Below are 27,159 nucleotides of genomic sequence, written 5' to 3'. Positions count from 1 at the left end.
CTGCTCCCTGTCGGAGATGCTCGGCAATCACCGTCTGGGACCCGGTGATTGAAAGCCATGAATGGGGGCGTGCACCCCATACCCAGAAATGCAAAATCATATACATACATATATACATACACACACACACACACACACACACATATATATACACACACACGATTTTACGCACCCATGCCACCCTGTAGCAGGATTTCTGCTATAGGGCGGTCGGGAAACCGTTAAAGAAAATCTGAACTCTGGAAGCTATGCACCCAAAAGAATAAACCTAGGAAAGTGAAAGCAGAAAAAAAAAAAAAAAAAAAAAAAAAAAAAAAGACCTTGTGGTCCATTGAGTCCGCCAGGTTTTTTTTCCTCTTTTTCTTTGAGTATAGATCTGTTTGTTTTAAGCATGTTTGAAGCCTTGTTCTGCATGTTCTCCATGCAGAGACAGCCATCTTGATGGAGGCTAGGACTTGTTTCCTTATGTCAGAGCCCCCAGGAGGGAAAGAACGGTACTGAAATCACCAATTCTCTTGACACTACCAGTCAAAAAATTGTGGAGCCTTGGATTTTTTTTTTTTTTTTTAACGTAATGGCGGTCATCATTGACTGTGATAGTACGGCGGGTAGTCTGATGCCAGGTGGGAACTGACTAACTGTACTAATGACACTGGCTGGGAAGGGGATAACATTTATGGGCAAAGGATTAACTGTGTGCTTAACAATGTTTACTATGTGCCGTCTACACTAATGCAGGCCATAGACGTTTCGTTTATCGGCCGATTTTTCTTCCGAAAAATGAAACATTCGTTCTGTAAACCAATATTGCCACCAATGATTGCAAAAATCAGCAATTTTTCACGAATTTTCCAGCATGACCAATAAACAAAATGAGGAACCACGAAAATCGGCCGATGTCATTGCCCCACTAACAGTGCGTCTATGGCCTGTATAAGCAATGTGCAGGTTTCTATTCCCTGCTTTGCAGGGAGAGAAAAAAAAAAGAAGAGAAGCAAAGTGTACATTACCCGCTTTCTGTAGACAGGTAAACATAGGGCTCTTTTTTTTATTCGCTCTGGCTGATTTATAGCCGGGACCTGCTCATCAGCATATACCAAGCTGCAGCACAGCCAGGGCAGTGGGCGCAAACCCCCTACCAGGAAGAGCTAGATCACACAAATTATGTGATCCGCTGCAGCGGTACAACTGTGGTAGGCTGTCAGAAAGTAGTTAAAGTGGGACTAAACAAAGTGGTTTTAAAGGCAGGAAGTTTTTTTTTTACCTTAATGCATTAAAGGATAAGTCCACCCTCCTGAACACGTTACACCCATACCTTAGGGCATAACATGTACAGTATCAGACCCCCCCCCCCCCCCCCCCCAGTAGCGAGATGGTGATCTTCTTCCCGTGCTCACTGCCACAATTGTAAGAGCGCAGATGTGCGGGGCTCACGGCAACATCATTGATTCAAAGACGGACTTATCCTTTAAAAGGTAAAAACCTTTCTGCATGCAGTTCCCCCCTCCCCATACTTAGATGAATTCAATCTTGATCAAACGCTGTGAACAAGAACAGCAGCTCTCTTCTTACTGGCGCAGAGGACAGCAGTGTAACCATTGGTTCAGGCTGCCATCATTCACAGGCAGTAAGGAGATTGGGAAGAGGGGCCAAGCCATGTATCTATGGACACACAGCTGGCTAGGGAGCAAATGCCCCCATAGAAAGCGGCTTATTAGGGGGGAACTCAGTGGGGGGAGGACCGAGGAGCGCTGGTGGGGGACCAGACAAGGGGAAGATTGGAACTGCTCTGTGCAAAACCATTGCACAGAGCAGGTAAGTATAAGATGTTAGTAATTGTAAAGGATTACATTTTTCACTCTCTAGAGAGATGGCAAAATAGAAATTTCTGATACATGTTGCACTGGGGTAGAATATCCATTCCACCTCTCCCCTGTAGGGGAGACAGGTAGTCTATAAAACTATGGCAGGGAGCAAATGCACACTCAGGACTGCAGAGCCCACCACGCATACTTTTTTCCAGAAGGCAAGAGGGACAAAAGGGCATCTTGCCATTAAAGTGCACAATTTCTTGGGAAAAATATGACCATGATTACAGCACTTCCTGGTAGCCAACCAACAAAATAAGTGAACATGCTGCATCTGCAGAAAGAAAAATCTAAGCATGCACACAAATTTCAGCCAAGAGCCAGGTATTTACAATTAGGTTTAAATCGCAATTACCAGGACCGCTAAGTTATTTCATTGTATTGGCTGCATGTTCAAATAATTGACATATTGACAAATTGTATTGAGCATGCCACATCACAGCAAATCTGGCTCCTTGAAGGACAGCTGGACTTTTATATGAAATATGCACAAGTTCCAGATGGTGTATTGCCCCTTAGAAATCCATAGTCTATGTTAAGTAAAGCAATACTTGAAACCCCCCATGGATGGGGGCTTTGTGCTGCCTTTAGGAACATGTACAAAATACCTAGATTAGAATAAATAAGATTAAGATAAATGAAGTCAAGATGTTATGCCTTGCAGAAGTATCTTGATGTACTTTACATAAAAGTTTTCTTGTAAATGCCCAGTGTGGAGCAGACCTGAAATATTATTCCAATTTACAATGTTTGCCATTTCCCTGGTCAAACAACATGCCGCTTGGCAAATGCCCTATCCAAATCCTTCATGTTCATATAGGTCTGCAGAGAAACTTTAGACATTCCCTAGCTCAGTGAGCTACATGATTATTTGAAATGTTCACAGGTGGGATATTTAGAACAGAAGAACCTTATATCAGAAACACTGAGGCAAAGCCAATTAACTAGCTTCTTCTGACTTGCTCATCGAGTCCATAGATAATACATGACAGCACCAATGTATTTTCTTAACGTAAACGTGAATTGTGTTATATTTGCCTAATCCAGCACTGCCGTCAAGTCTCTCATTGTTCCAGCCGAGAACCAGACCTAGGCCCTTCCCACCAAAGAAGCACAACTGACCTACGAAGATGGGTAGTCTTAACTTCAAGCAGTGCTGCTTAGATGATTGGAAGGGATAAGGCCAAGTTCTAGACCCAAACAACCCATTAAGGGTGCATGCACACCTGCCAATGCACTGGACACCCATTACACACAGGAACCACACACTGCAGGCTCCCGCCGCTAATCACAGCCACATGCATGTAATTGCTTATACAGCAATCACACTAGTGATCTGCCCTGGATGTAATCGGTGTTGGGTGCATTTGCAGATATGAATGTTCCCTAAGCACAATTCTGAAAACCTGGGCACTCCACGTACTTACCCCGAGAAGGACCAGACTTGCATGCACCTATGTGCCAACAGCACTGGTTTAGCCAAGCATATCACTTCAGTTTTGGTGACCGTAATAGCAGCATTACATTAAGGGCCAATTCACACAGACTTGCACTAAAATGTATGAAAAATGGATGTACATTTCTATCCATTTTGGTCGTGCGCAGAAGCCAGTCGACATACATTTTAGCACGTGCTAAAGTGTACTGCATTTTCTCAGGAAATCCTGTGCATTAAGTTGACATCTGCTTATATACGTTACAATAAAATGCATACGTTGTATTTTTATTGTTACGATGTGAACAGGACACATTCGGATGCCCTTTTGTTAATCTGCGTTTTACAGCTGCGCTAAAAAACACAGATCAATGCACTGGTGTTAATGGTCCTTAAATGATAACCCAAGTCAAAATGTTATTGTTTACTGTTGAATCATGTCAGAAGGATTAGACCATTCATAAGATTTTTCCTTTGAAACATGTCCCTGCTGAAGAGTTCCCCTCACTTTTATTCTTCAGGATCATTGTCTTTTGGACAAGTGAGGGAAATGTTCAATGGAGACACAAGACAGCAATAATCGCATGGGAGGTTCTATCCTTCCCACATGCTATGCAAGACAAAAAAACAGACTGGAACTGCACTTTAAAGTTCGCAATTTCAGAACTTATGACAATTAACAGTAATTTACCACCGATTTATGGTTTTCAGCAACTTGTACGGACAATAAAGCAATTCCTTTACTGAGGAGTAATATGAACCTTGCTTTCCATACCTTGTTATGGGTATGTGCTAGGGATAGCAATAACCATTAGATTCTAAATCCCAAAAAATCATCTTCCTGGCTTGGGCAAACTTGCAGGCACACCAATTTTAAGTGTTGTAAACAGCTTCCATCTCTGGTTATTGGCCCACCTATGAAGACCTACAGTGTCACATCTTTAGAACTGATGCTCAAAGCAGGACAATGACTAATATATCGTTTTGTGCTTGGTAATCCTTAGAAATTGCTTACATGGTTGTAAAAAGTAAAAAGCACAGGCAGTCACACATTGACATCAGGGATGTGCAATTCCTATCACCCAACAGATGTAGTTCCGGGCGCTGGGCAGGTATTTTTTCTTTTCTGCCTTCAGCCCTGCTGCGGGCAAGCTGTAGGGCTCACCTGTCAAGTGAAAACATTTGGGCCGCCCAATTGTTTCCACACAGCCCCCCCCGCCTGCTATATGTCCCAGGCTACGCTTGCCCATCTGTGAGCCCGGGACTGGCTCAGTGTGCACCAGCAGGGAGGGAGGATAGCGGACATATCCACTCCTCCTCCTGACCTAGAAGTGATGTTACATCACTTCCGGGTCCCCGGTTGACCCGATCATCGAGGCCGGGAAAGCACGTAACGCGGTGCGATGTGCATGGTATTACATTCAGTGGAGCACAGGGGAGACATCCAGGGTCTCCCAGGGTTTTTTTGGATGTCTCAAAAAAAAAAAAAACAAAAAAAAAACCTGTCACCAAAACAATTATCACATAGGGGACTTTTTGTCCCCTATGTGATAAAAAGTAAAATTTTTACTTTTTTTTTTTTTTTAAATGGAAGATACACCCAACCATATAACCCCCCTCCCCCAAACGTCCATTCCGATACAAGTTACATATCGCTGTGCACACCAGAGTGAGAGCAATAATTCTAGCACCAGACCTCCTCTGTAACACTAAACTGATGACCTATAAAGGGTTTAAAAGGGTAGTCTATAGAAAATATATGGTAATAATGTTTGTTGCCATTTCACGAGTGCACGCAAATTTAAGGTTTGACATGTTGGAAATCTATTTACTTGATGCAACCTCTTATATTTTACAAAAAAAATAAAAAATTGGAACTACCTCTATTTTATTCTCTAGGATCTCTGATTTCAGAAAATAGATAATGTTAGGGGGTGTTGTGTCATCTTCAGGCCTTAAATGATTTTCTTCAACTTTTGAAAATAATGCAAAAACAGCTCTGGCGGTGAAATGGATAAAGGATAAATCCAACACTCCCCTTTCCTAAGGAGCAGCCAATCAGTGCTCATTACACTGCACTGCCTTCTCCCCTTCCTGCTAGTCCCCGGGTGCAGTGCTAGAGAGCGGCAAGGAGGGGAGGAGATAAACAGAGCAATGTTAAAAAAATTAAACATTTAAGTTACCATAAAACCCTGGTTTTAAAAGCCCCAGACAATACTTAAAGCAGATTTAAATACGGTTTTGGTTAAAATGTATGTTTCTTTTTTTTTATCAGGACCAGTAAATTGGGACACCGATTTAGTCCTTGGACTAGTTTTTTTTTTTAAAAAACATTTCCACACCCCTGGACATATAGGCTACCTGTTGACAACTTTAAGGTCCATACACATAAGAAAACCATTCAAAAAATGTCAAAGATGAGCAACTGTACGATAATCTGATCGTTAGTATACATTTCTTGTATGATTTTCGTTTATTCATTACAGTAGTCGTCCGAAAAATACAATACATGAGATCAGTTCCCAAATTATATTCTGTCATATGATAATTTTTGTAAGTAACCTTTTCATTTTTAATATGGAGACTAGCATGCAAAAAAAAAAAAAAAAAAAGGACTCGTCCTATACTCTCCTCGTGTGTACTAGGTATCATTGGGGCTAGGTTCACATCTGTGCGGGTGGTTCCTGCTGTGGGTCCGCACCTTTTCCCACAGTTGCAACCACCAGTTTAGAAAAACGCAGCCATTAATCTTAATGGCACACGTTTCAGAAGGCATGGCAACTCAATCAAATGAATGGGCTGCTGTGCCCACACGGAAAAAAAAAAAAAAGTGTCCGGAATTGCCACATCGATGTGAACATAGCCTTAAACTGATCTACGCCAGTAAAATTGTTTAAAAGTTTTTCATGACACTTCTAATAGCTAATGGGGTGAAAACATTGTAGTGATGAGGAAAGGTGAATTTTTTTTTTCGAGTTTGACCATCCATGAGGGTTGTTTGTGAAAAAAAAAATGTACTTATTGCAAATGTGCATGGGCAGCCCAAAATCTTTGTAGAATTCAAACATTGGCATGGCAACCAATCAAAAGGTTTCAGGATTTTCATATGAAATCTTTCTAAAGTCCATAATGGTACTATTGAATGCTCTGACAAATGTTTTCTGAATTTATGTGCAAACCTTCAAACAAAATTCTACCAGTGTATGGCCAGCTTAGAAATCATTAAAGTATACCCAATCCAAATGTGTATTTTATTGTAAATCTTGGTATGCTTTATTCTCTTTATATCTAGTAGTATTCCAGTAGGAAACTGCCTCTGTGCAGAAGTTTCATATAATAAAGACTGGGCACTGCTGTTCTCTCCTAGTTCAGGGTAACGGTCTTGTCTCCTCCCCTCCTATAGTTTTCTGTAGGTATCCTGTACTGAGAGGACATTCTGGGTCCCTTGCGCAGCTCTTATCTCTGTACGGGTTATGTGCAGCAAAATGATGCTGCCATTGTTACTTTTACAAGGTAAAATCTGGGTTTGCAGAGCTATTTGTTGCCGTGTTTCTTTTTCCTTTGTGGCTGATGAGCCAGTGAGCAACAGAGCGAGCTGGAGGGGCAGAGGAGAGAGTGGCGATTGACAGTCACTGCTCTCTGCTCAGAGCTGATAGAGAACTGAGCAATCAGCGGCCATGTGATTGCTCTCCTCTCAAGTCTTGGAGTCAGCAATGGACAACTGCAACATCACAGCAATGCTGCAACCATAGAGGTGAGCAGGTTTATTTTTTTTTTTATTCCAATACTTATCCTTTAGTAAACCACTGAAGAAAGGATTTTTGAGGCAGGCCCAAGTAACCATGTAGTTTCAGGGGTGCATACCACGTTACACATTCTAAATGAAGGCAGTAAAACAGGGTGGTGCATACAACACATATACTTTATGGAACAGTGCTACAAGTGTACTTATACTTTAAAAAAAAAAATCCCATTTCATTGTTATACTGCCATAGCATAGTACTAAGAAAAAAAAAAGGTATTGCAAAAGCCAAGATCAAAAATATCAACATGTAAAATGAGTATGACAGGAACCCAGTGGTCGTAAAAAAACAAAAAAAAACACTGCATGGTAAAAACCCCTTCACTGTTAGAGTTCTGTCGCAGAGCAAAGCAATTTAGACACCTCAAGCACTGAAGGGGGAGGGCATCAAAATTATACCTGCAGTTCCCATGTTTTGGAAACCACAAAAAGTTGCTAATTTAGGCAGAATCCAATGGAGAAAATAAATCTAAAATAGAAGTGTTTTTGCAAGAACCAAGTCTTACCTGAAATGTAAATTTCATCTAGTTTTTCAGCAACTTTCTGTGGTAAACCAGCATCGAGCAAAGTCTGCAAATGCTCTGATGGGACAACTGCAGCATAAGTATCCATGGACTCTTCTGTACCATTTCCATTTACATGTTCAGCGGCCATATCTCCAGATATCTGTACAAATGCAATAATCAGCATCAGTAACCGATGGCTATAAATCTAATTGTGCATGCACAAACTAGGCACATTTCATCCCCGAACCACAAGGAAAGCAAAAGAAAGCATTCAGATTTGCAGTGTGTCTGACATTAAGTGGTAAACTGATCACCAATGAGAAAAGTCAGACCTACAGTATCTACACCCAAGCCGGGAAAGTTGTTTCTCATACGACTGCTATTGCAGAACAGCAAATGAATTTGTGTTACAATCACCATCTAAAAAAAGGACATAGTATGAACCAAAAAACGTAAAAGAACCAGAAGAAAACTGCCCTAGACGAAAAAAAAATCCACAATGAATGCTATAAAGTAATAAAACATCTGAAGAATAAAAAGGTAAAGCCTACTGTTAGACTGATGTCAGATTATTCTGCTGCTATTTGTCGAAATGTGCCAGGATTGGCAAGAGACTGCCTTGTTTGTCCCTATAGAATTGTGCCGATCTTAAAGCCAGTCATACATGGATCGAAATTAGCCAGTTTATCAGAGACTGGTCGAATTTTGATCCATGCATGTGCAAGCTGGTTATAGTGAAGTTAATCAACAGACTGACTACTTCTGCACAACCAACCTATTGGGTTTTCCCAACCAATCAGTGACGCTGGCTATAGCTGGCAACACTAGTCACTGTATTCTAGAAGAGTGTGTGGGGGGAGTCTTTTCTCTGTCAGAATACAATAACTCAAGGGGGAGGAATTCCCCAATGTGTGTGGATGAGGAATCAGGTCATTATTTTTGGTTTAAAAAAAACAAACTGAAGCATGTAAGGGCTGCCTTGGCAATTGAGACCGAGCAGTGTTTAGGGCAGAGACATCTCACTGTGTCTGGCTATAGAAAGAAGTGTTCCACAGGAACAGACAAGCACAGCCCCAAAGATTCTGCCACTGGTGATTTGTCTCAAGCGGCAGATTAGCCAGACATTAGCCACCATACCCTACATCCAACTTTCCAAACACTCCCCTAGGCCTTTCCTGAGGAACCCAGGGAAAGCAGAGAACCCCAAAGTACTACTAGCAAATACTCCTGCAGGGCTAGAGGTGTCTTCTGGTGACACTTGTGATGCTCCCCTATTTCAGGATCCTACAGTTGAGCCCAGTGAGGTCATCGACAAGAGTGGACAAAAACAGGGATGCAAATCAAGCAAGTTTACACTTTTCTTAAAAAACAATTCCAATGCTTTTATTGAGCTTTTACTATTCAGGGCAGGGACTTGATAGGCAGATCTTGTATTTTCATGTAAGGTCTACTTTAAAAACTGGATCTGAAGAATTGGGTGAAACGAGACAGAGCAGTTTTAGCAAAATTTGGTTAGGACTCCTCATTACTATATAAGCTGCTGTTTGCCATCTACTTAACTAATGCTAAGGAAACGAAGGTTTCAGCGTTTAGAGCTTCAGCTTTCCTTTTTCTCCCAATCTGTAACCTCTTTTAGACTAGCCTTTCTCAGCCTTTTCACTCTCAAAGACCCTTAATAATGTTTTAGTAATCTAGGAAATTATGCTACAAAACTAGATCTACAGCTCACAGTAAACCAGCATGATTGGTAAGTTGTAGAAAGTTTTAAATAAAAGAATGCAACATCCTGAATATTTGACATCCAGAGAGGATTTTTTAACATCTCCCAGTTTCATATGAATCTTGATTAAGAAAAAAAAAAAAAATATGAATGGCCAAATATACAAATAGTGAAAATTGTGACTTCATAGCACTCATTCACGGGGTGAATTTGATTTTGGTCCCTTGCGCCTGTGTCAAAATTGGAGCTGCAGGCAAGTGTATACACCCACTCTACCTCCATTGACATACAGGCTACCTGTTGACAACACCCAACAGCTTTTTGCACTGTACAGACCAATTAGCCCATTCACTTGGGACGCAGACAAGCATCTTCCAGGCAGGGCAGTCTTTGGGCACAAGGACATACAGCTGTTGCATACATCCCATTCATTTCTACTGGACACGTGACTGCATGGGCAAAGCTACTCTGTTGTAACATAACGTGGGTAAATACAGGTCTCCTAAAGATGGCTATACATTTTTCTCAATTTCCTTTAAATTTACCTTCAACCGTGTAGTCCAAGAGCCTGCCTGATTGCATACAAATAAGAGTGTTTAAGCCTGAGCTCATTATATGCTTTTAGTAAATCTAAAAAAAAAAAAATATGTATGGGCAGCTTTTGGGAACCCGTACCTAACCCACATTATATTGGGACACAGATGCTGTGTGTATGCAGTCACGTGTCCAGTAAAATGAATGGGGTGCTGACATCAGATGCAGGCAAAAGCTGTGCTTGCCCATGCCAAAAGACTGCCCTGAACAGGAGACGCATGTCTGTGCCCTGTGTGGACGGGCTAATTTGTCCATGCAGTGCAAGGAGCTGCACCCACACCCCTGCATGACATGTTAGGACACATAGGCTCTGCCTATGTAGGCACATGTCGAGTAAAATGAAAGGTATGCATGCAACAGCCCTGCATAGGAGACATACGTCTGTGCCCCATATAAATGGGCTAATTGGTCCATATAGTGCAAGGAGCTGCACTCACACAGCAACCGTGCCCATGCAATTTCCTCTCCCTTTAAAATGAATGGGATGTGGCGCAGGACCATGCCAAAAGACTGCCCTGCATGGAAGATGCATGGCTGTAAAGTGCAAGGAGCTGAACTAACACACCTGCATGCCATATTGGGGTACAGCGGCTGTGCCCTTGCAGTCTTGTGTCCAGTAAAAATGAATGGGACGCCAGCACGGGATGCACGCGGCATCTGTGTGCCTGTGTGAAAAAAAAATGCCATGCATGTGAGATGCATGTCTGCACAACCTGTGAATGGGTTAATCAGTCTGCACAGTGCAAGCAGGTGCACACCTGCATGACATTAGGACAGAGGCTGTGCCTATGCAGTCATGTGTTCACTAGAAATGAATGGGACGCTGGCACAGGATAAACAGAAGATCTGTGCGTACCAATGTCAAAAGACTGCCCTGCACGGAAGATGCATGTCTGTGCCCCGTGAGAATGGGCTAATTGATCTGTAAAGTGCATGGATCTGCACACACACACACCTGCACCACATATTAGGACACAGGCTGTGTGCCTATCCAGTCATGTGTCCACTAGAAATGAATGGGACGCTGGCACAGGATGAATGCAAGATGCATGCTTACCCATGCCAAAAGACTGCCCTGCATGGGAGATGCATGTCTGCACACCATGTGAAGGAGCTAATTGATCTGTAAAGTGCAAGGATCTGTACAACCCTGCATGACATATTAGGACAGAGGATGTGCCTATGCAGTCACGTGCCCACTAAAAATGAATGGGACGCTGGCACAGGATGAATGCAAGATGCATGCTTACCCATGCCGAAAGACTGCCCTGCATGGGAGATGCATGTCTGTGCCACGTGTGAAGGGGTTACTAGCTCTGTAAAGTGCAAGGATCTGCACCCACACACCTGCATGACATATCAGGACACAGAGGCTGTGCCTATGCAGTCACGTGCCCACTAGAGATGAATGGGACGCTGGCACAGGATGCACACAAGAGCAGCATGTACCCGTGCTGAAAGACTGCCCTGCATGTCTGCGCTCCATGTGAAGGGGCCAATTGCTCTGTAAAGTGCAAGGATCTGCACCCACACACCTACCTGACATGTTAGAACACAGTGGCTGGGACTCCCTCTATTAATATACAGGATTTCTAGTTTAGGCAGCACTTTACAACAGAAATAAATAGGATGCATGCAATAGCCTGGTAAATGACGGCCCTGCACAGAAGACACGTCTGCACCCTGTGCGAAGGAGCCTCACATGGGTGCTCAGTAAAAAGAAGAGCGACTCCTTCCATTTGCAATAGTTGAAGTGACGACCATTCAATGAAAAATGACCGACATACATTACAGGGCAGGGGACCCTGGCTAGCAATGGCTGATCTAGGTGCCACATATCTAACATGCTTCCAGTAGGTGGTCAGTGAGAGGAATTTATTGAGCCTGGAGCAGCTGTGCATGACAGCCAATCAGCTTCTAGGTTTTAGTCTCAAAGCTAGACTGAACAAGCTGCAGCTAGATGCGGATTGGTCCTCACACTCCCGTCTATTAGTTTTCTCTCTCCCTCCATTGTGATCGATCTGTAGAGTAGAGGTGGTCCTGGTCTTTTGGTTCATACTACTAGTCCCGATCGTCCAGGAAAGCCATGCAGCATGGAAGGCTCGCCGCCCAGGACGGCCCTGTATGTGTGTGTAGGCCCATCAGCGCCCTGTGTTCGTGTTCCCGCCCGCATGGCCGAGCGATGCTCCCGGGAACAAAGCGCCTGTTCCTTCTCCCCACCCCCAGGCCGATGGTAGGCCGGAGCCCTCTGCAGACACGTGCTCTCCTCCCTCTACAATGCCAGGCAGCACACGCTCGCCTCCACTCCCGCACAATGCAGCGCCCAGAACAATGGCAGCACAGCACGCCGTCACCCCCCGATCAATGCCATCGTCTGACCGGTCTCCAATGACAAGCACACAGCCTCCGCACAGAGCTCGGCTTCCATCCACCGACCGGGCGAGGCGGCGTGTCTTCCCCGGGCAGGCCCAGCACACCACAGCCAGCAGCCTCGCCTACACAGGCGCCATGCTTCCAGGCCGGAGCGCCCCCCCACCTCAGTCCTCTTCCCCCTATAGGATGCAGCGTAGCCGGTGCCCGGGCCGACACGTTCCGCGGCTGCTGCTCCCCCGGCCTCCCCGCCCCTCGCACAAGGCAGCCGCGGCCAACGTGCTCCTCGCTGGAATCCATTTTCCATAGGCGCCGGGTTCACAGCGAGCAGAACGGAGACAGGCGCTCACTTACCTGTCCCGGTCCGGGCGGGTGCTGGCTCTATCCGGGCTGCCTGCTCTGCTCTCGGGTGTCACGGCGTTGGACGAGCGCGACCCTCGTGTAGTAGTAAGCAGCTCCTTGTCCGGCGGAGTGTGGCTGTTGTAAAATGGCGGCCGAGAGAGCCGAGCTCACGCCGCTGGCAGCCAGTCCCACCCCTCCGTCGTGAGCGCGCACTAGGCTACGGAGCCGCGCGCCGCTAATGGAACAGAGTGTCATTCAAGTCCGGGGTTTCCTGGGCTACCCCTGCCCGGTTTCCAACGCTCCTCCTCTCCGAGGGGAGGGGGTCACGTGCAACCCTGCGAAGCCGCCCAGGAAACCCCGGTGATGCAGCAACAGCAGTAGTAGTCCGCACCTTTCGGTGTAGGCGTGTGAGTGGAGGCATTGCGGAGGGCGGCTCGGGGAATGGGCAATGCTGCTTTACGGCACCCGCTTCTCCTCCACAGGGAGCCATTGTTGTCAGCAAGAGGACGGCTGCGCATGGTGGAAGTGTCTGTGTACGTGGGCCTTCCTCTAGCGTGGTGACCACCTGACAGCTGTGTACAACAGGGTGACAACATCCCACAATGCTGGCTTCACACCTTTGTTTGATGCTAGTAACCCCTTCCCCTGGAGAGTTTTTTGGCACACGTTATAACCTGCATTTTTGGCTCTGAAATCACTTTTACATACAGGGCCATCCTGGGCGGCGAGCCTTCCATGCCCCGGGTGTTATGGATTTTCTGAAAGCAGAGGCCCTGTAGAATAAAGCGGTGGTATCTGCAATTGTATTCGGTCACAATGTGTGGTATTTGCACAACTGTTTATGAATTGCATATTTTTGGGGGGAACAAAGTTTGAAAATTTAGATTTAACCCCCCCTCTTTTTTCTTGTGCAAAATAAAAGATGAGGTTGTGTAGAGCAGTCTTTTTCAACTGGAGTGCCTTCAGCTTTCTTCAGGAGTGCCTTGGCAAAATGCCCAAAACTTGTATACAAGCCAACCTTTTAGTTAGACAGTCTGGCTTGTATACCAGTGTTGGGTGATGGAATACTAGTCAGTACCAGTGTGCAAAAGTGGATTTGCTTTGGAAGAATAAATCACCTCTGACAGGAGTCCTACATGCGTTCTCTAAAACTGGTTCACTTTTTTTACATTTTGTAATGGGTGCCTTGAGATTGTGCAGATTTTTAAAGGGTGCCTTGATTGAAAAGTTGAGAAACACTGGTGTAGAGTAAATAGATACCACCTACACTCACCAGACACTTTATTAGGGACACCTTGCTAGTGCCAAAAAATATCCCCCACACCATTACATCACCACCACCAGCCTGCACTTATGATACAAGGCAGGATGGATCCAAGAAACCTGAAGGCACCCTGATTGAAAAAGGCTGCTCTACATGACCTTATCTTTTATTCCCCCCCCCCCCCAAATTCTGAACCAATCATCTGAATGTTGCAGCAACCAGTGTGCCCATTCTCCTGTGACATCAATACAGTTATATACTGGGGCAGTGGCCATTTTGTTGTACTGTTGAATTGTAGGTAAGTGGGTGCACTAGGACACCCTGGCTGCCATTGTTCTACATGCTGGGGGTCCAGTCCTGTACCTTTAAGGAAGGGTGGGCTCCCTCAGGTCTACCTGCCCTTGATCTACCCATTAAATACATGTGTCTCTACTATGGGGGCTCTTCAAATTTGTAGAGTTAGGACCACAAAATATCTGGGTGCCGTTACGAGGCTCTGTGGCTTATGTATGTATTTACAAATGTGTGCTAACTAAACCCCTGTTTTTAACACATACTGTTAGACAGGTTAATTCAGTTGTTGGCAAGTTAACCAGGAACTTTCTTTTCTCTCTTCTTTCGACATGTGTTGCATGTTTATTTGTCCTTGCTGCAAAATCCAGTTATAGACTGGGGCAGTGGCCATTGTTTGTACACTTTATTAGGTACACCTTGCTAGTGCCAAAAAAATATCCCTCACACCATTACACCACCAGCCTGCACTTTTGATACAAGACAGGATGGATCCAAGAAACCTGAAGGCACCCTGGTTGAAAAAGGCTGCTCTACACCACCTCACCTTTTATTTTGTTTCCGCCAAATTCTGACCCAATCATCTGAATGTCTCAGCAGCCAGTCTGCCCATTCACCATAAACCTTTTCTCAAATACCTTTAACCCAACACCCTAATAGTCCTCACTCCAAATAATGTCCAAAAAAATGTCCAAAATACATCGTCCAAATATTGCATGAAATATCCAATTCAATTCGCCACTCCAGATCCAAAGTACCTCAAAAAAATATAAAACTAAATATAGTGTATTACCCTTAAAATCTTCAAATATTAAATTAGTGATATGTGATTACATGCAAAACCAATATTCCAGTGAGAGAAAAAAAAAAACATAAATAAATGTATTCACACAGCACTCCGTGAAATTCCAACACATCAAAAAGTGAATACCAGCACATCAAAATAAATCAATGAAAAAATAAATTTATAGTGAACACTCTGTGACTCCCCATACTCGTGAGGTCATATATTATATTCTTGAAATCACAGCAAATTTAACAACGTGAAAGTGTTAATATTTAGTGGTGCCACACAATAGTGCGATTCAAGGCAATTACCCTCTTGCAGCATAGACCAGCACTTCAGGGTTTGTAATGTCAGCTTCCACCCTGCGGGTATGCCTATTGCAGTCTCCCCAATTCCTTGCGAGGGTAAAGAAGGGAGTCATCAGTGGAGTGTAAAGGGTAATTAACAAATTTTATTAAATCTTACATTAGAAATGAGAAAATCCGTCCATCTGTCCCAGCAGTTCTTTCAGCCGAATATCCAATAACAAAAATGGCTGCGCCGCTCCTTCCGGTTTTGCGTCTGACATGATTGTAAGCTCGAAAGAGCAGGGCCCTCAAACCCCTTGTGTTTTGTCTTGTTACTGTATTGTCTCATGTACTGTCCCCCACTATAATGTACAGCGCTGAGCAAACCTTTTGGTGCTATATAATGTATAATAATAATAATTGAACAGTATTTAACCACTTCAAGTCCGAACACTTTTACCAACTTGCTGTCCAGGCCAATTTTCAGCTTTCATTACTATCACACTTTGACAACTGCGCGGTCATGCAACACTGTACCCATATGAATTTTTTAGCATTTTTTTGAGACCGATAAAGCTTTATTTTGGTGGTATTTATTCACCACTGGGATTTTTATTTTTTTTTGCTATGTAAATGAAAGTCCAAAAATTTTGCAAATAATATTTCATCATAAGTCTTGGCCAAAATGTATTCCGTTATCTTTTTAGTAAAAAAAAAAAAAAAACCCAAATTAGTTTATAACCAAAAATTATAATTTTTAAAACATTTTTTACATTTTTATTTTATTTTTTTATATTACTTATGGGTTTTTTTCCCATACTGTCACCCTAGCAGTACAGTGTCACCATAGTGACACTGTACTACTTGTGGGGGGGTGATGAAGATTTTTTTTTTCTTTGCACGGATTGCTTTTACACCTATAAAGGCTGTAAAAGCAATCAATTCTCCTTCTCTCTGGCTGCATTCTTGCAGCCATTGAGAACTACTGTGTGAGCTGTGATTGGTCACAGCTTGTCACATGATACAAGGCTGTTGTGAATAGCCTTGTACCATGTGACCGCTGTGATTATTCACATATTTCACACGTGGTAAGCAATGATGTCAGAAGTGACATCTTGCTTACTACTCTGTATGTGATCACTGATTGGCCAATCAGTGATCACATGATCGGGCCGTCGCACAGAGGTTCCATACGATGATCGGGTTTCCACTGTGTCCGGACGACACAGCGGGCACCGGATCGTGTTGCTGCACGCTCCCAGGGAGCGCGCACAAGCGGGGTGGGGAGGCTGTTTATAAACAGCCACCTGACCCTGCACTGCTACCGTCTGGCCATTTATTTACAACGGCCAGACGGGAGGTGGTTAAGCAGTACTACTATGCTGCTATTCTTCCAGAATTGCATACTCAAAGATGTGCTGGGAACTTTTAGCTTTGCTGAGGTGGCTTTCACACAGCATGGCTTCCTTGATGGGCACCCAGTAGTAACTCAAACTGTAGAAATACAGAAAGGAGCACCAGACCAAAATCAGATAAGAGTCCGAGATAAATTTAAGATGGTATTAAACCCAAAGCCAACAATGTAATATGTAATATATTGCAGCTTACCAACCATTAGGTGGGCAGCATAGTGGCTAAATGGCCACTGCACCACCTGCCTGGAGTTTGCATGTTCTCCCTGTGCCTGCGTGGGTTTCCTCTCACACTCCAAAGACATGCTGGTAGGTTAATTGGCTCCTGTCTAAATTGGCCCTAGTATATGTATGTATGAATGTGAGTTAGGGACCTTTGGATTGTACACCCCTTGAGGGTTAGGGACTGATGTGAATGTACAATATATATGTAAAGTGCTGCGTAATTTGACAGCGCTATATAAGTACCTGAAATAAATAATTAAAACTGGGGGCAAGCTGATGAAACCAGGTACAAGCTCAGGACTGCAAACTGTAAACTTGAAATGCTTTAGACTCTGGACGTTATATGTATGTCGAGAACTGAGGTAGTAAAAAGAAACACATCTCAACTACATTAAAGAATAACTCCAGGTTTAGTATGATTTTAAGTAGTTTGTGCCAAACTAACTACAGTTGTGTCCAAAATTATTCAACCCCCAATGCTGTAAAGGGGTTTAGGGACTATAGTGTACATTTGGAATTGTATTCAGAATCAAATCCTACAAGGACGTTGTAACTACCCAAATGCAACTAAAATGACATCAATTGTTTATGTAATACAGTAGTAAATGGTTCTTATGTGGTTTCTTCATTGCCACAATTATTCAACCCCTTAAAGACTACCACTCTGAAGAACAGAGGTTCATACAGGTGCTTTCCATCAGGTATTGAAAACACCTGTGGATGTCACCGAGCAGCAATCAAGCATAATAAGCACCAATTAGGCAGCTTTAAAATGACTGTGATACTCAGCTCCTTCTAGACATTTACTGGTGTGGTTACAAACATGGTGAAGGCAAGAGAATGGTCCAGGAAGACAAGAGAAGAGGTGATTTCTCTTCACAGGAAGGGCAATGGCTATAAGAAGATTGCAAAGATGTTAAACATACCAAGAGACACCTTAGGAAGCATCATTCGCAAATTCAAGGCAAAGGGCACTGTTGAAACGCTACCTGGTCGTGGCAGAAAGAAGATGCTGACTTCGACTGCTGTGCGCTACCTGAAGCGTAGAGTGGAGAGAAGTCCCCGTGTGACTGCTGAGGAACTGAGAAAAGATTTGTCAGATGTGGGTACAGAAGTTTCAGCCCAGACAATAAGACGCACACTGCGTAATGAAGGCCTCCGTGCCAGAACTCCCAGGCGTACCCCCTTGCTGTCTCCAAAGAATAAGAAGAGTCGACTGCAGTATGCCAAAAGCCATGTGGACAAACCACAAAAGTTGTGGGATAGTGTTCTGTGGACTGATGAAACAAAATTAGAACTGTTTGGGCCCATGGATCAACGCTATGTTTGGAGGAGGAAGAACAAGGCCTATGATGAAAAGAACACCTTGCCTACTGTGAAGCATGGTGGAGGGTCAATCATGCTTTGGGGCTGTTTTGCTTCTGCAGGTACAGGGAAGCTTCAGCGTGTGCAAGGTACCATGAATTCTCTTCAGTACCAGGAGATATTGGATGGAAACGTGATGCAGTCCGTCACACACCTGAGGCTTGGGAGACGTTGGACCTTTCAACAGGACAATGATCCCAAGCATACCTCCAAGTCCACTAGAGCATGGTTGCAGAGGAAAGGCTGGAACATTTTGGAGTGGCCATCGCAGTCACCAGACTTAAATCCGATTGAGAACCTCTGGTGGGACTTAAAGAAAGCAGTTGCAGTGCGCAAGCCTAAGAATGTGACTGAACTGGAGGCCTTTGCCCATGAAGAATGGGCGAAGATACCCGTAGATCGCTGCAAGACACTTGTGTCAAGCTATGCTTCACGTTTAAAAGCTGTTATAACTGTAAAAGGATGCTGTACTAAGTACTAAGATTGAATGTCACTTGGGGGTTGAATAAAACTGATAATGCTGTGAGCACAGAAAAGACATTTGTGGTTATTTCATTATAACTGTTATGTTATATTTGTCTGACCTACAAGTGCCTCTTTAATGTAAATGTAAGCAAGATGACTGAATGATCAAAAGCAATGTCAAACTGGCCAAAACACTCAATTTCAGTGGGGGTTGAATAATTTTGGACACAACTGTATGTTCTTTACTAACAGATGCGCCTGTCGGGAGCACTGTATATAGCATTAGCTACAAATAAAATACAGTACTGTCTCCCAGAAGTGGGACAGTGACTTCCCAGAACAAAATTGAGCCGGGTGAACCATTCACAGGAAGTTTTGCGTTTGTGAATGAAAGGCTTTCTCTGACTGGCTGGGGAGAAAACTCGAGCGAATGATGTCATGTTTTCCACCTCAGCCAGTCATAGGAAGTCATTGTATTAATTAATAAAATGCAAAGTTTCCTGGGAATGGCTGAGCAGCACTCAATTTTCTTCCAGGAATGGGATGGGAAGTCCCCACCCTTCTGCCATTACACAGCTCTGTATACTGTGTGTAGCTTATGCTACTTATAGTTTATATCCATCTCCCAGTAGGCGCCACAATGACCAGACTACAGTGTAAGATACTAATTACATTTTAATTCTAACACCAAAAACTGCAGTATGAATGACCCCACCTATAACCACCTTTTTAACCTTAGACCTCTGCTTTCCCACTTAGAAGAAAAATGTCGTGAAATACACACATCAGGGCAAAAAACCACTGGACACAGTGGATTGCAGCTCCCACTTCGAGCCACTCTGGGATCATGTGATTGCTATGTGATCACATGATCACAATGTCAACAAAGCTGTTATGAATGAATGTCATTCATAACAGCTCTGCTTTCTATACCAGTGAGCTGTGACTGGCTCACAGCTATCACATGGTGCCTGGACCAATCATAGCACCCTGTACCATGTGATTAGCTGTAACCAATCACAGATCACTAGTAATCACAGCTGTCATGAATGAATAAATATATATATATATATATATATATATATATACAGTGCTCAGCATAAATGAGTACATCCCTTTTTGAAAAGTAAGATTTTAATCAATATCTCAATGTACACAAGAACAATTTCAAAAATTTTGACAAGGCTGAGTTTACAGAACATTTGTTTAGCTTGTTACATGAAAGTAAGGTTAACAATTTAACTTAGATGACAAAATCTTCAGTTTTACTCAAATTAGTTAATGCAAAAATAAATACACCCCACAACAAAAACTACTACATCTAGTATTTTGTATGACCTCCATGATTTGTAAGGACAACACCAAGTCTTCTAGGCATGAAATGAACACGTTGGCGACATCTTGCAAGATCAATCTTTTTCAATTCCCCAAGAACAACCTCTTTTAGAGCCTGGATGCTGGATGGAGAGTGATGCTCAACTTGTCTCAGACATACTTGGCCACTGATTCACTTTCACCCTGTTCTGCTTCAGAAATGCAAAAGTGGCCTCAGATGTGTGTTTTGGATCATTGTCATGTTGGAAAAGTGCACAACTACCAAGGGCACAGAGTGATGTTAGCATCTTTTCTTTCAATATAGAGCAGTATGTGAATTCATGATACCATCAATGAAATGCATCTCCGTGACACCAGCAGCACTCATGCAGCCCCACAGAAGGACACTGCCACCACCATTTTTCACTGTAGGCACCATGCATTTTTCTTTGTACTCCTCACCTTTGAGACACCATACAGTTTTGAAGCCATCAGTTCCAAAAACATTTATCTTGGTCTCATCCAGAATACAGAGTCCCAGTAGTCTTCTTTTTCAGCATGGACCCTGGCAAATTCTAGGTGGGCTTTTTTGTGCATGGGCTTTAGGAAAGGCTTCCTTCATGGAAGACAACCATGCATGCCATTCCTCTGCAGTGTACACCATATTGTGTCATGGGAAACAATCACCCCAGTTTGGCTTTCGAAATCTTTAGCTAACTGCAGTAAACTTTCATGGTGATTTTCTTCAACCATTCTCATCAAAAAACGCTCCTATCGAGGTGTTAACTTCTGTGAACAGCCTGGGCATCTCTGTGAGATGGTTGCAATTCCATCTTTGGTAAATTTTTGTATCACTTTTGCTTCTGTATTCTGGCTGATAAGTTAAAGATTTTCTGATCTTCTTGTAGCCTTCACCTTTCTTGTGTAAAGAAATCAGTTTCTTTCTCAGGCTTTGTGACATTTCTCTTCCATGTGGTGCTGTTGCTGACAGCATGACATGGGAAGGGGTTTTCTTGTTACCTAATGTCCTGGTATAATCAACTGTCTGCTGGATACCTGCTTAATGAATTAGACTTACCTGTAGTTGAATTCTTGTTAATTAGGATTTTGTTGTCTAAAATTTAGCTTTGCTCCTAGGACTTTCATTGGGGTGTATTCATTTTTGCAACATGGTCTTGAATGAATTTGTTAGAAAAAATACTTTTTTTCTGTGTGCAAATTAACAAATCTTGTTTGCAATCAATGGCCCGCATTTGTGGGAGTATTTTGTGGTATAGTGTCCCATAGAAAGCACTGTATGTATATGTGTATAATTTATATATATATATTATTTTTTATTTTTTTTTACATACTGTCACCAATTCGTGTCCCTGATCAACACCATACCATGTTGTGTGTCGTATGTTGACACTGTACTGAGTGTATGTGGAAAAAAAAATTTTAATCAACTTCTTAATTTTCCCCAAAAAATCAGCTTAAAAAAACTCTACATACTTCTTACTAAATACCTGTCTACTTTTCAAAAAAGGGGTAATTTGGGGGGTATTTGTACTGTCCCGGCAATAAAGGGAACCATTTAGGGCTGGTGCCCTCCCACAATAAATAAATAAATATTTAAAACAGTAGAAAATATTAAATCAAGAAAACATGAAACTGCTAAATTTCTTTTTCATTTTCAAAAATAAGTGCCATAAGATTCTATCAGCAACAATAGTAACCCATTCACGCCTAAGGGTAAAACAAATCTTAAGGCCTAAGTAACATTTTACAACTTTGATGTGTTAGTAAAACCATACATATCATCACAACTACTTTGTACATCGAGGTGAATTATACCTTGTTTTTTTTCAGGACAAATTGGGCTTTCATTTGGTGGTAAATGAGAATGGATATCCACTTAATTTGTTTTCTATCAAAGGAACACTGGCCCAAAACAGTAAAAAAAAAAAAATTTAAAATTTAGCTGTGTTTCTTGTTACCACCATAACCTACCACCAAAGAACAACCCAAAATACATTTTCCAGCTCTTGACGATCGCAGCGATACCATATATGTGTATTTTGTTTGTACCTGTAGTACAGCCCAAAAACAATAGTGCACATTTTGTTTTTTTTTTTACCTAAAACACACTGACACCAATTTAAAAAAAATCCTGACCTTGCCCCATACACTAATCCTGGCACTGAACTAGATCAAACCTTGATCTAGGTAATGTTTCTTTATATGTATTTATCTTTTTTTTTTTTTTTTTTTACAATTTTTTTTTATCTCTATGCAAGGAGAGGGAGAGAGAGAGATACAATGTATCTCTCTTTTCCATTCAGAGAGAAAAAAAACAAGGGGGGTGGGATTCACAGTGACTGATCACTGTGATAGCCAATCAGAGGCTATCACAACGATCATGTGACATGCAATCGGGAGTCCCGGGGCTCTCAGTGACACCCTTATCTTTGTGCTGGGAATGTGCTGTGCCGTTCACTCCCAGCACAAAGACAGGTATGCAAATATGCAGCCCCATGGAAAAAAGCCCAGTTCTGAGAGGTAGCATATTTGTGTGATGGCGCAAAGGGGTCAACTGCTTCCAGCCCCCCTGTAGCAGAACCACTGCTACAGGGCAGCACAAAATCATGTGTGCAAGTGTGTGTATGTGTGTATATATATATGTGTGTGTGTGATTTTGCATGTCCGGGTAGGGGACGGGGGTCTAGGATACAATTGGGTGCAATGTATATCCTAAATCTGCTTTATTCTCTTCTGGGATAAAGAAAAAAAGTGCAAAGGTAATCAGTTTCTGTATTCATTAAGGGACAGCGAATTCAGTTTTTCTGAGATGATTGGGTTATACTGCCACCTAAATGACTAAAGGATTTGGACACTGGCAAACAAAAAAAAAACATTGGCATGGATGTCTCTTACCCTTTTTACTTCTCATTCTATTATTTTTTTTCCCAGTATATGTTTTTTAATCAAGACATCACCTACATTCTGCTGAGCTGGGCTCCATTTGCAGCATGGTTTCCTCTACAAAGACTTTGAGGCCATACCCAACCTTGCTGGACTGAAGATTGCAGGGCCTGCCTGGAGTGTGACATTTGAAGCATACTTGCATGTCCCCATCTTTCTGACACATTACTGGCTGCTATATCAGTTTATAGCCCTGCCACTTGGCCTGTCACCCAGACCCTGAGTGTTTGCCAGATTTCTGGTCCCGGTGCTAGCTTTACTACGCTCCCCAAGTATTCTTATTTTGGAATACTGACCTCTTATTGAGGGAATGGTCAGCTAAACTTCTGACAGACAATGTGATGCAAACAGTTAAGACTTGGATTCTGAACCTTCAGATGTTAGCACTGGAACCAACACATCCTTTGGAATATCTGGATCTTATCCTAGATACAACTCAAACCAAAGTTTTTTTTCTTTAAGAAAAACTGATCACTCTCTGCTCCCAGATTTTAACTCTACAGTCCAGGAGTTTTCCAACTTTGTGATTTTGCATGAAAATTCTGGGCATGACTGTAACTTTTTGAGGCAGTTCATTTACCCATTTCCATTCCAGATCCCTGTAAGGCAAACAATGTGTCTTGGGACACATTGGTTCAGTTTCTTGACTGAATAACTCCCTTAACCTAAAATTCATTTTCCCACTGTCTTGGAAGATCCCAACAGTGGATACCAACCAGGAGCTGGGGAGAAGTCCTGGGTAACAGAGGAATCTTTTCTCCCAATCAACATTTTAGAGCTATAGGTATTTTGGCTACCCCTGCAACACTGGAAAACCATTTTCAGGGTTCTCTGATGAGAATTCAGTTGGGCAGTGCCATCAGATCAACCATCAGGAGGTAACTAAAACTCTGACTGAGGAGGGGTAGAACATATTTTTTTTTTAAAGTGTTACTAAACCCACAACAGTAAAACCAGCCTGTATATGCAGTAAAACATGCTTGTTATACTCACTATGGAACCTAAGGGGTTAAGGGGTGCAAAAATGCTGTTTGATCCTTTCTTCTCTGTTCCTCCCCTTTTTCAAGCGACCACCACTTATCTCCACACTGAACCGTAGGCATGCACATGATCAGTTTGGACTGTATTGCTAGGGAGGTTTTTTTTTTTTTCTTGGGAGAGAGCATGTGATCAGCACAGGGCCAAACCGCACTGTTCAGGGAGAGGTCAGGGGATTTGTATCTAGAGCAGTAAAAAAACTCATCCTACCAGCTTTAGCTAGTGCTGGGCTGGTCACAAGACTGCTCTAACACCTGATGAGAAAAGGTATTTAGCAGTTTATATTTACTAAAATAATTGCACTTCCATGTTGTGTGTACTGTGGGAGACCAGATATAGCGAGTGCAGGGTCCTGGGTTTAGTAACACTTTAATTTAAAAAATTTCACCAAAGCATACTGTATACCAATACAAAATTATCCAAAAACTGATATAGGTAGCACTGTACCTTACATTGATACATGCATATTTGAAGAAACGACAAATAAAGTTGCACTACTTGATATCAAACACCCTGTGAGCTCTATTGCCCATGGAGGAAACATCAACCTTTATAGTACAGTGTGTGGTGAAAAATAAATGTTTTTACTTATAAAGTAGGGAAAACCCTAGAGACAGGGATGGAAGCAGGTTGGGTTCTAATCAGCATCTAAACAAAGAGCTAGAAAACAATTGGACAAGGTACTTGTAAATTTTATCTGGGTGTGAGGGCACGAACAGAAGGATCAGCAGGAAAGGTAACCAGGTAAAGGAAGGGGAAGGCATGATTAAAGGGGGGGGGTGTATTGGGGATGGGAGATCAGAGAAAGAAAGCGTGGCCTCAACAAGCCTCTAAAGCAAAGATCTTTCTTATGTGTATAGCAGGTACGCAGGAGAGTATTGAAACTGTGCCAAGTAGAACCATATGGCTGTGTGTTGTTCTGACATATGATGTGTATTTTTTTGTATATCACTCACCCTGGCAAACCATTGGCAGGCTTGTTTGTTTCCAGTTGCTGGGGATAAAAAAAGAAACAAACATACAGCAGAGTCACTGCAAGTCAGCCTTGTCTGGTGATGTCTACAGCTGCCTATAGGTACATAGTTACGTAGTTAGTCTGGCAGAAAAAAAGACAAAAATCCATCCAGTTCAACCAAAAAAAAAAAAGTTATAATCCTACACCCACAATTGATCCAGAGGAAGGCAAAAAAACTCAGCAAAGCATGACCCAATTTGCTCCTGCAGGAGAAAAATGTCCTTTCTGATCCCCCGAGAGTCAATCGGATATTCTCTAGATCAGTGTTTCTCAACCTTTTTTCAGTCAAGTCACCCTTTAAAATTATGGATAGTCCCGAGGCACCCTTTGAAATTCTGGACAGTCTTGATGCACCCATTCTAAAATGTGAAAAACTTCTAATAGTTTTATGTAACGCAGCAACATCCACACATGTAGGACACCCAACGTTAGAGGTGATTTATTCTTCCAAAGCAAATACACTTTTGCACACTGGTACTGACTAGTATTCCAGTGTTTCTCTTCTCCCTCAATTTTTCTCCATCACTCAGCTGATGTGATCCCAGAACTGATAGAGAGGGTTGGGGAGGGTCAAACTAGGATGCTGTGCAGGCAGCTGATATCTTCCTTATCAACTGATTATGTCATTGGTTGTCAGGACGCCGGCGGCTAGAAGGTTGTAATGGTGCACAATGAAAACCTGTACCTTTGTATAACTAAAAGGCAGGCTTGTTCCATCCGCTGGCTTGTATACATTTTCTGGGAAATTTTTAGACATTTTGATAAGGCACCCCTAAAGAAACCTCAAGGCACCCCAGGGTGCCTTGGCACCCTGGTTGAGAAAGGCTGCTCTAGATCAACTATGCCTATAAATGTTAGCATCCAGTTATATTGTGTGTACCTAGGAGAGAATCCAGGCCTTTTTTATCTTTCAATATTTTTATTGAAAAATTGGTATACACAGAAATAGAAACATTGCCCACCTACATGGTGAGTTGGGGTGAATAAACATATTCATAAAATATACAGTGGGGATCGAAAGTTTGGGCACCCCAGCTAAAAATTTGTATTAATGTGCATAAAGAAGTCAAGGAAAGATGGAAAAATCTCCAAAAGGCATCAAATTACAGATTAGACATTCTTATAATATGTCAACAAAAGTTAGATTTTATTTCCATCATTTACACTTTCAAATTTCTTAATTGCCATTTCTTAATTACATTCCGAACAGAGGATATTGACATCTGAAAACGCTTTGCTATCTTCTTATAGCCTTCTCCAGCTTTGTGAGCGTCAACTATTTTCAGTTTCAGTTTTCTAGACAACTGCTTAGAAGAACCCATGGTGCTGATTGTTGGGGCAAGGTCAGATGAGTCTGGGCATTTAAAACCTTTGAGATTGACATCACCTGGTCTTCCCAGACGATGATTGAGAACAATCCATGACACTGGCAGGTCTCAGCTTGGCAAAGGGGGCAGTGCATGCTATAAATTCGGCAGGGTGCCCAAACTTTTGCAGACGCCATTTTTTTGTTTTCTGTTATTTTGAAAGTGTAAATGATGGAAATAAAATCTAACTTTTGTTGACATATTATAAGAATGTCTAATCTGTAATTTGATGCCTTTTGGAGATTTTTCCATCTTTCCTTGGCTTCTTTATGCACATTAATACAAATTTTTAGCTGGGGTGCCCAAACTTTCGATCCCCACTGTATAGACACGTGAGAAAACAATAGTCGATGATGTTGGAAACAGGAAACACCATCCCCACAGGGTATCAAATGTTCCATCAGTCAGTAAACATAGGCAGTTTCATATAGATATTTACCTACAATAAGAAAACCGAAAAAAAGATTAAAAATAGAAGAATCGAAAGGAAAGATCCAGGATAGGTCAGAAAAGAAGGGGGGAGGAGGAGAGAGAAAAAAAAAAGGGAGAGAGGGTCAAGCGTAGTTCTATTAAGTAATAGAGATACAGTGGGGCAAAAAAGTATTTAGTCAGCCACCAGTTGTGCAAGTTCTCCCACTTAAAAAGATGAGAGAGGCCTGTAATTGGCATCATAGGTAGACCTCAACTATGAGAGACAAAATGAGAAATAAAATCCAGACAATTACATT

General features: G+C 42.5%; 1 protein-coding gene across 9 annotated transcripts in view; it reads right to left on the bottom strand.

The window, feature by feature from the left end:
- The window catches only part of SYNCRIP (synaptotagmin binding cytoplasmic RNA interacting protein), a 47,595-nt gene extending 34,748 nt beyond the window's left edge, over nt 1–12,847 (bottom strand). For 8 of the 9 annotated variants that reach the window (XM_089691328.1, XM_089691330.1, XM_089691331.1 and 5 more), the window contains exons 1-2: nt 12,650–12,847; nt 7,612–7,771 (exon numbers count right to left, since the gene is read on the bottom strand). In XM_089691328.1, coding sequence (XP_089547454.1) covers nt 7,612–7,759 — 148 coding nt within the window. In that variant the 5' untranslated portion in view covers nt 7,760–7,771; nt 12,650–12,847. The remainder of the gene's footprint in view (nt 1–7,611; nt 7,772–12,649) is intronic. The other variant, XM_089691335.1, reaches the window with a different exon arrangement.
- Between the last annotated feature and the right edge of the window lie 14,312 nt (nt 12,848–27,159).

The sequence above is a fragment of the Staurois parvus genome, unplaced genomic scaffold (genome assembly GCF_062004578.1).
Source record: "Staurois parvus isolate SC_StPar_1 unplaced genomic scaffold, SC_StPar_1.0 ptg000561l, whole genome shotgun sequence".
Classification (NCBI taxonomy): domain Eukaryota; kingdom Metazoa; phylum Chordata; class Amphibia; order Anura; family Ranidae; genus Staurois; species Staurois parvus.
This window is presented reverse-complemented; position numbering and strand designations above follow the sequence as displayed.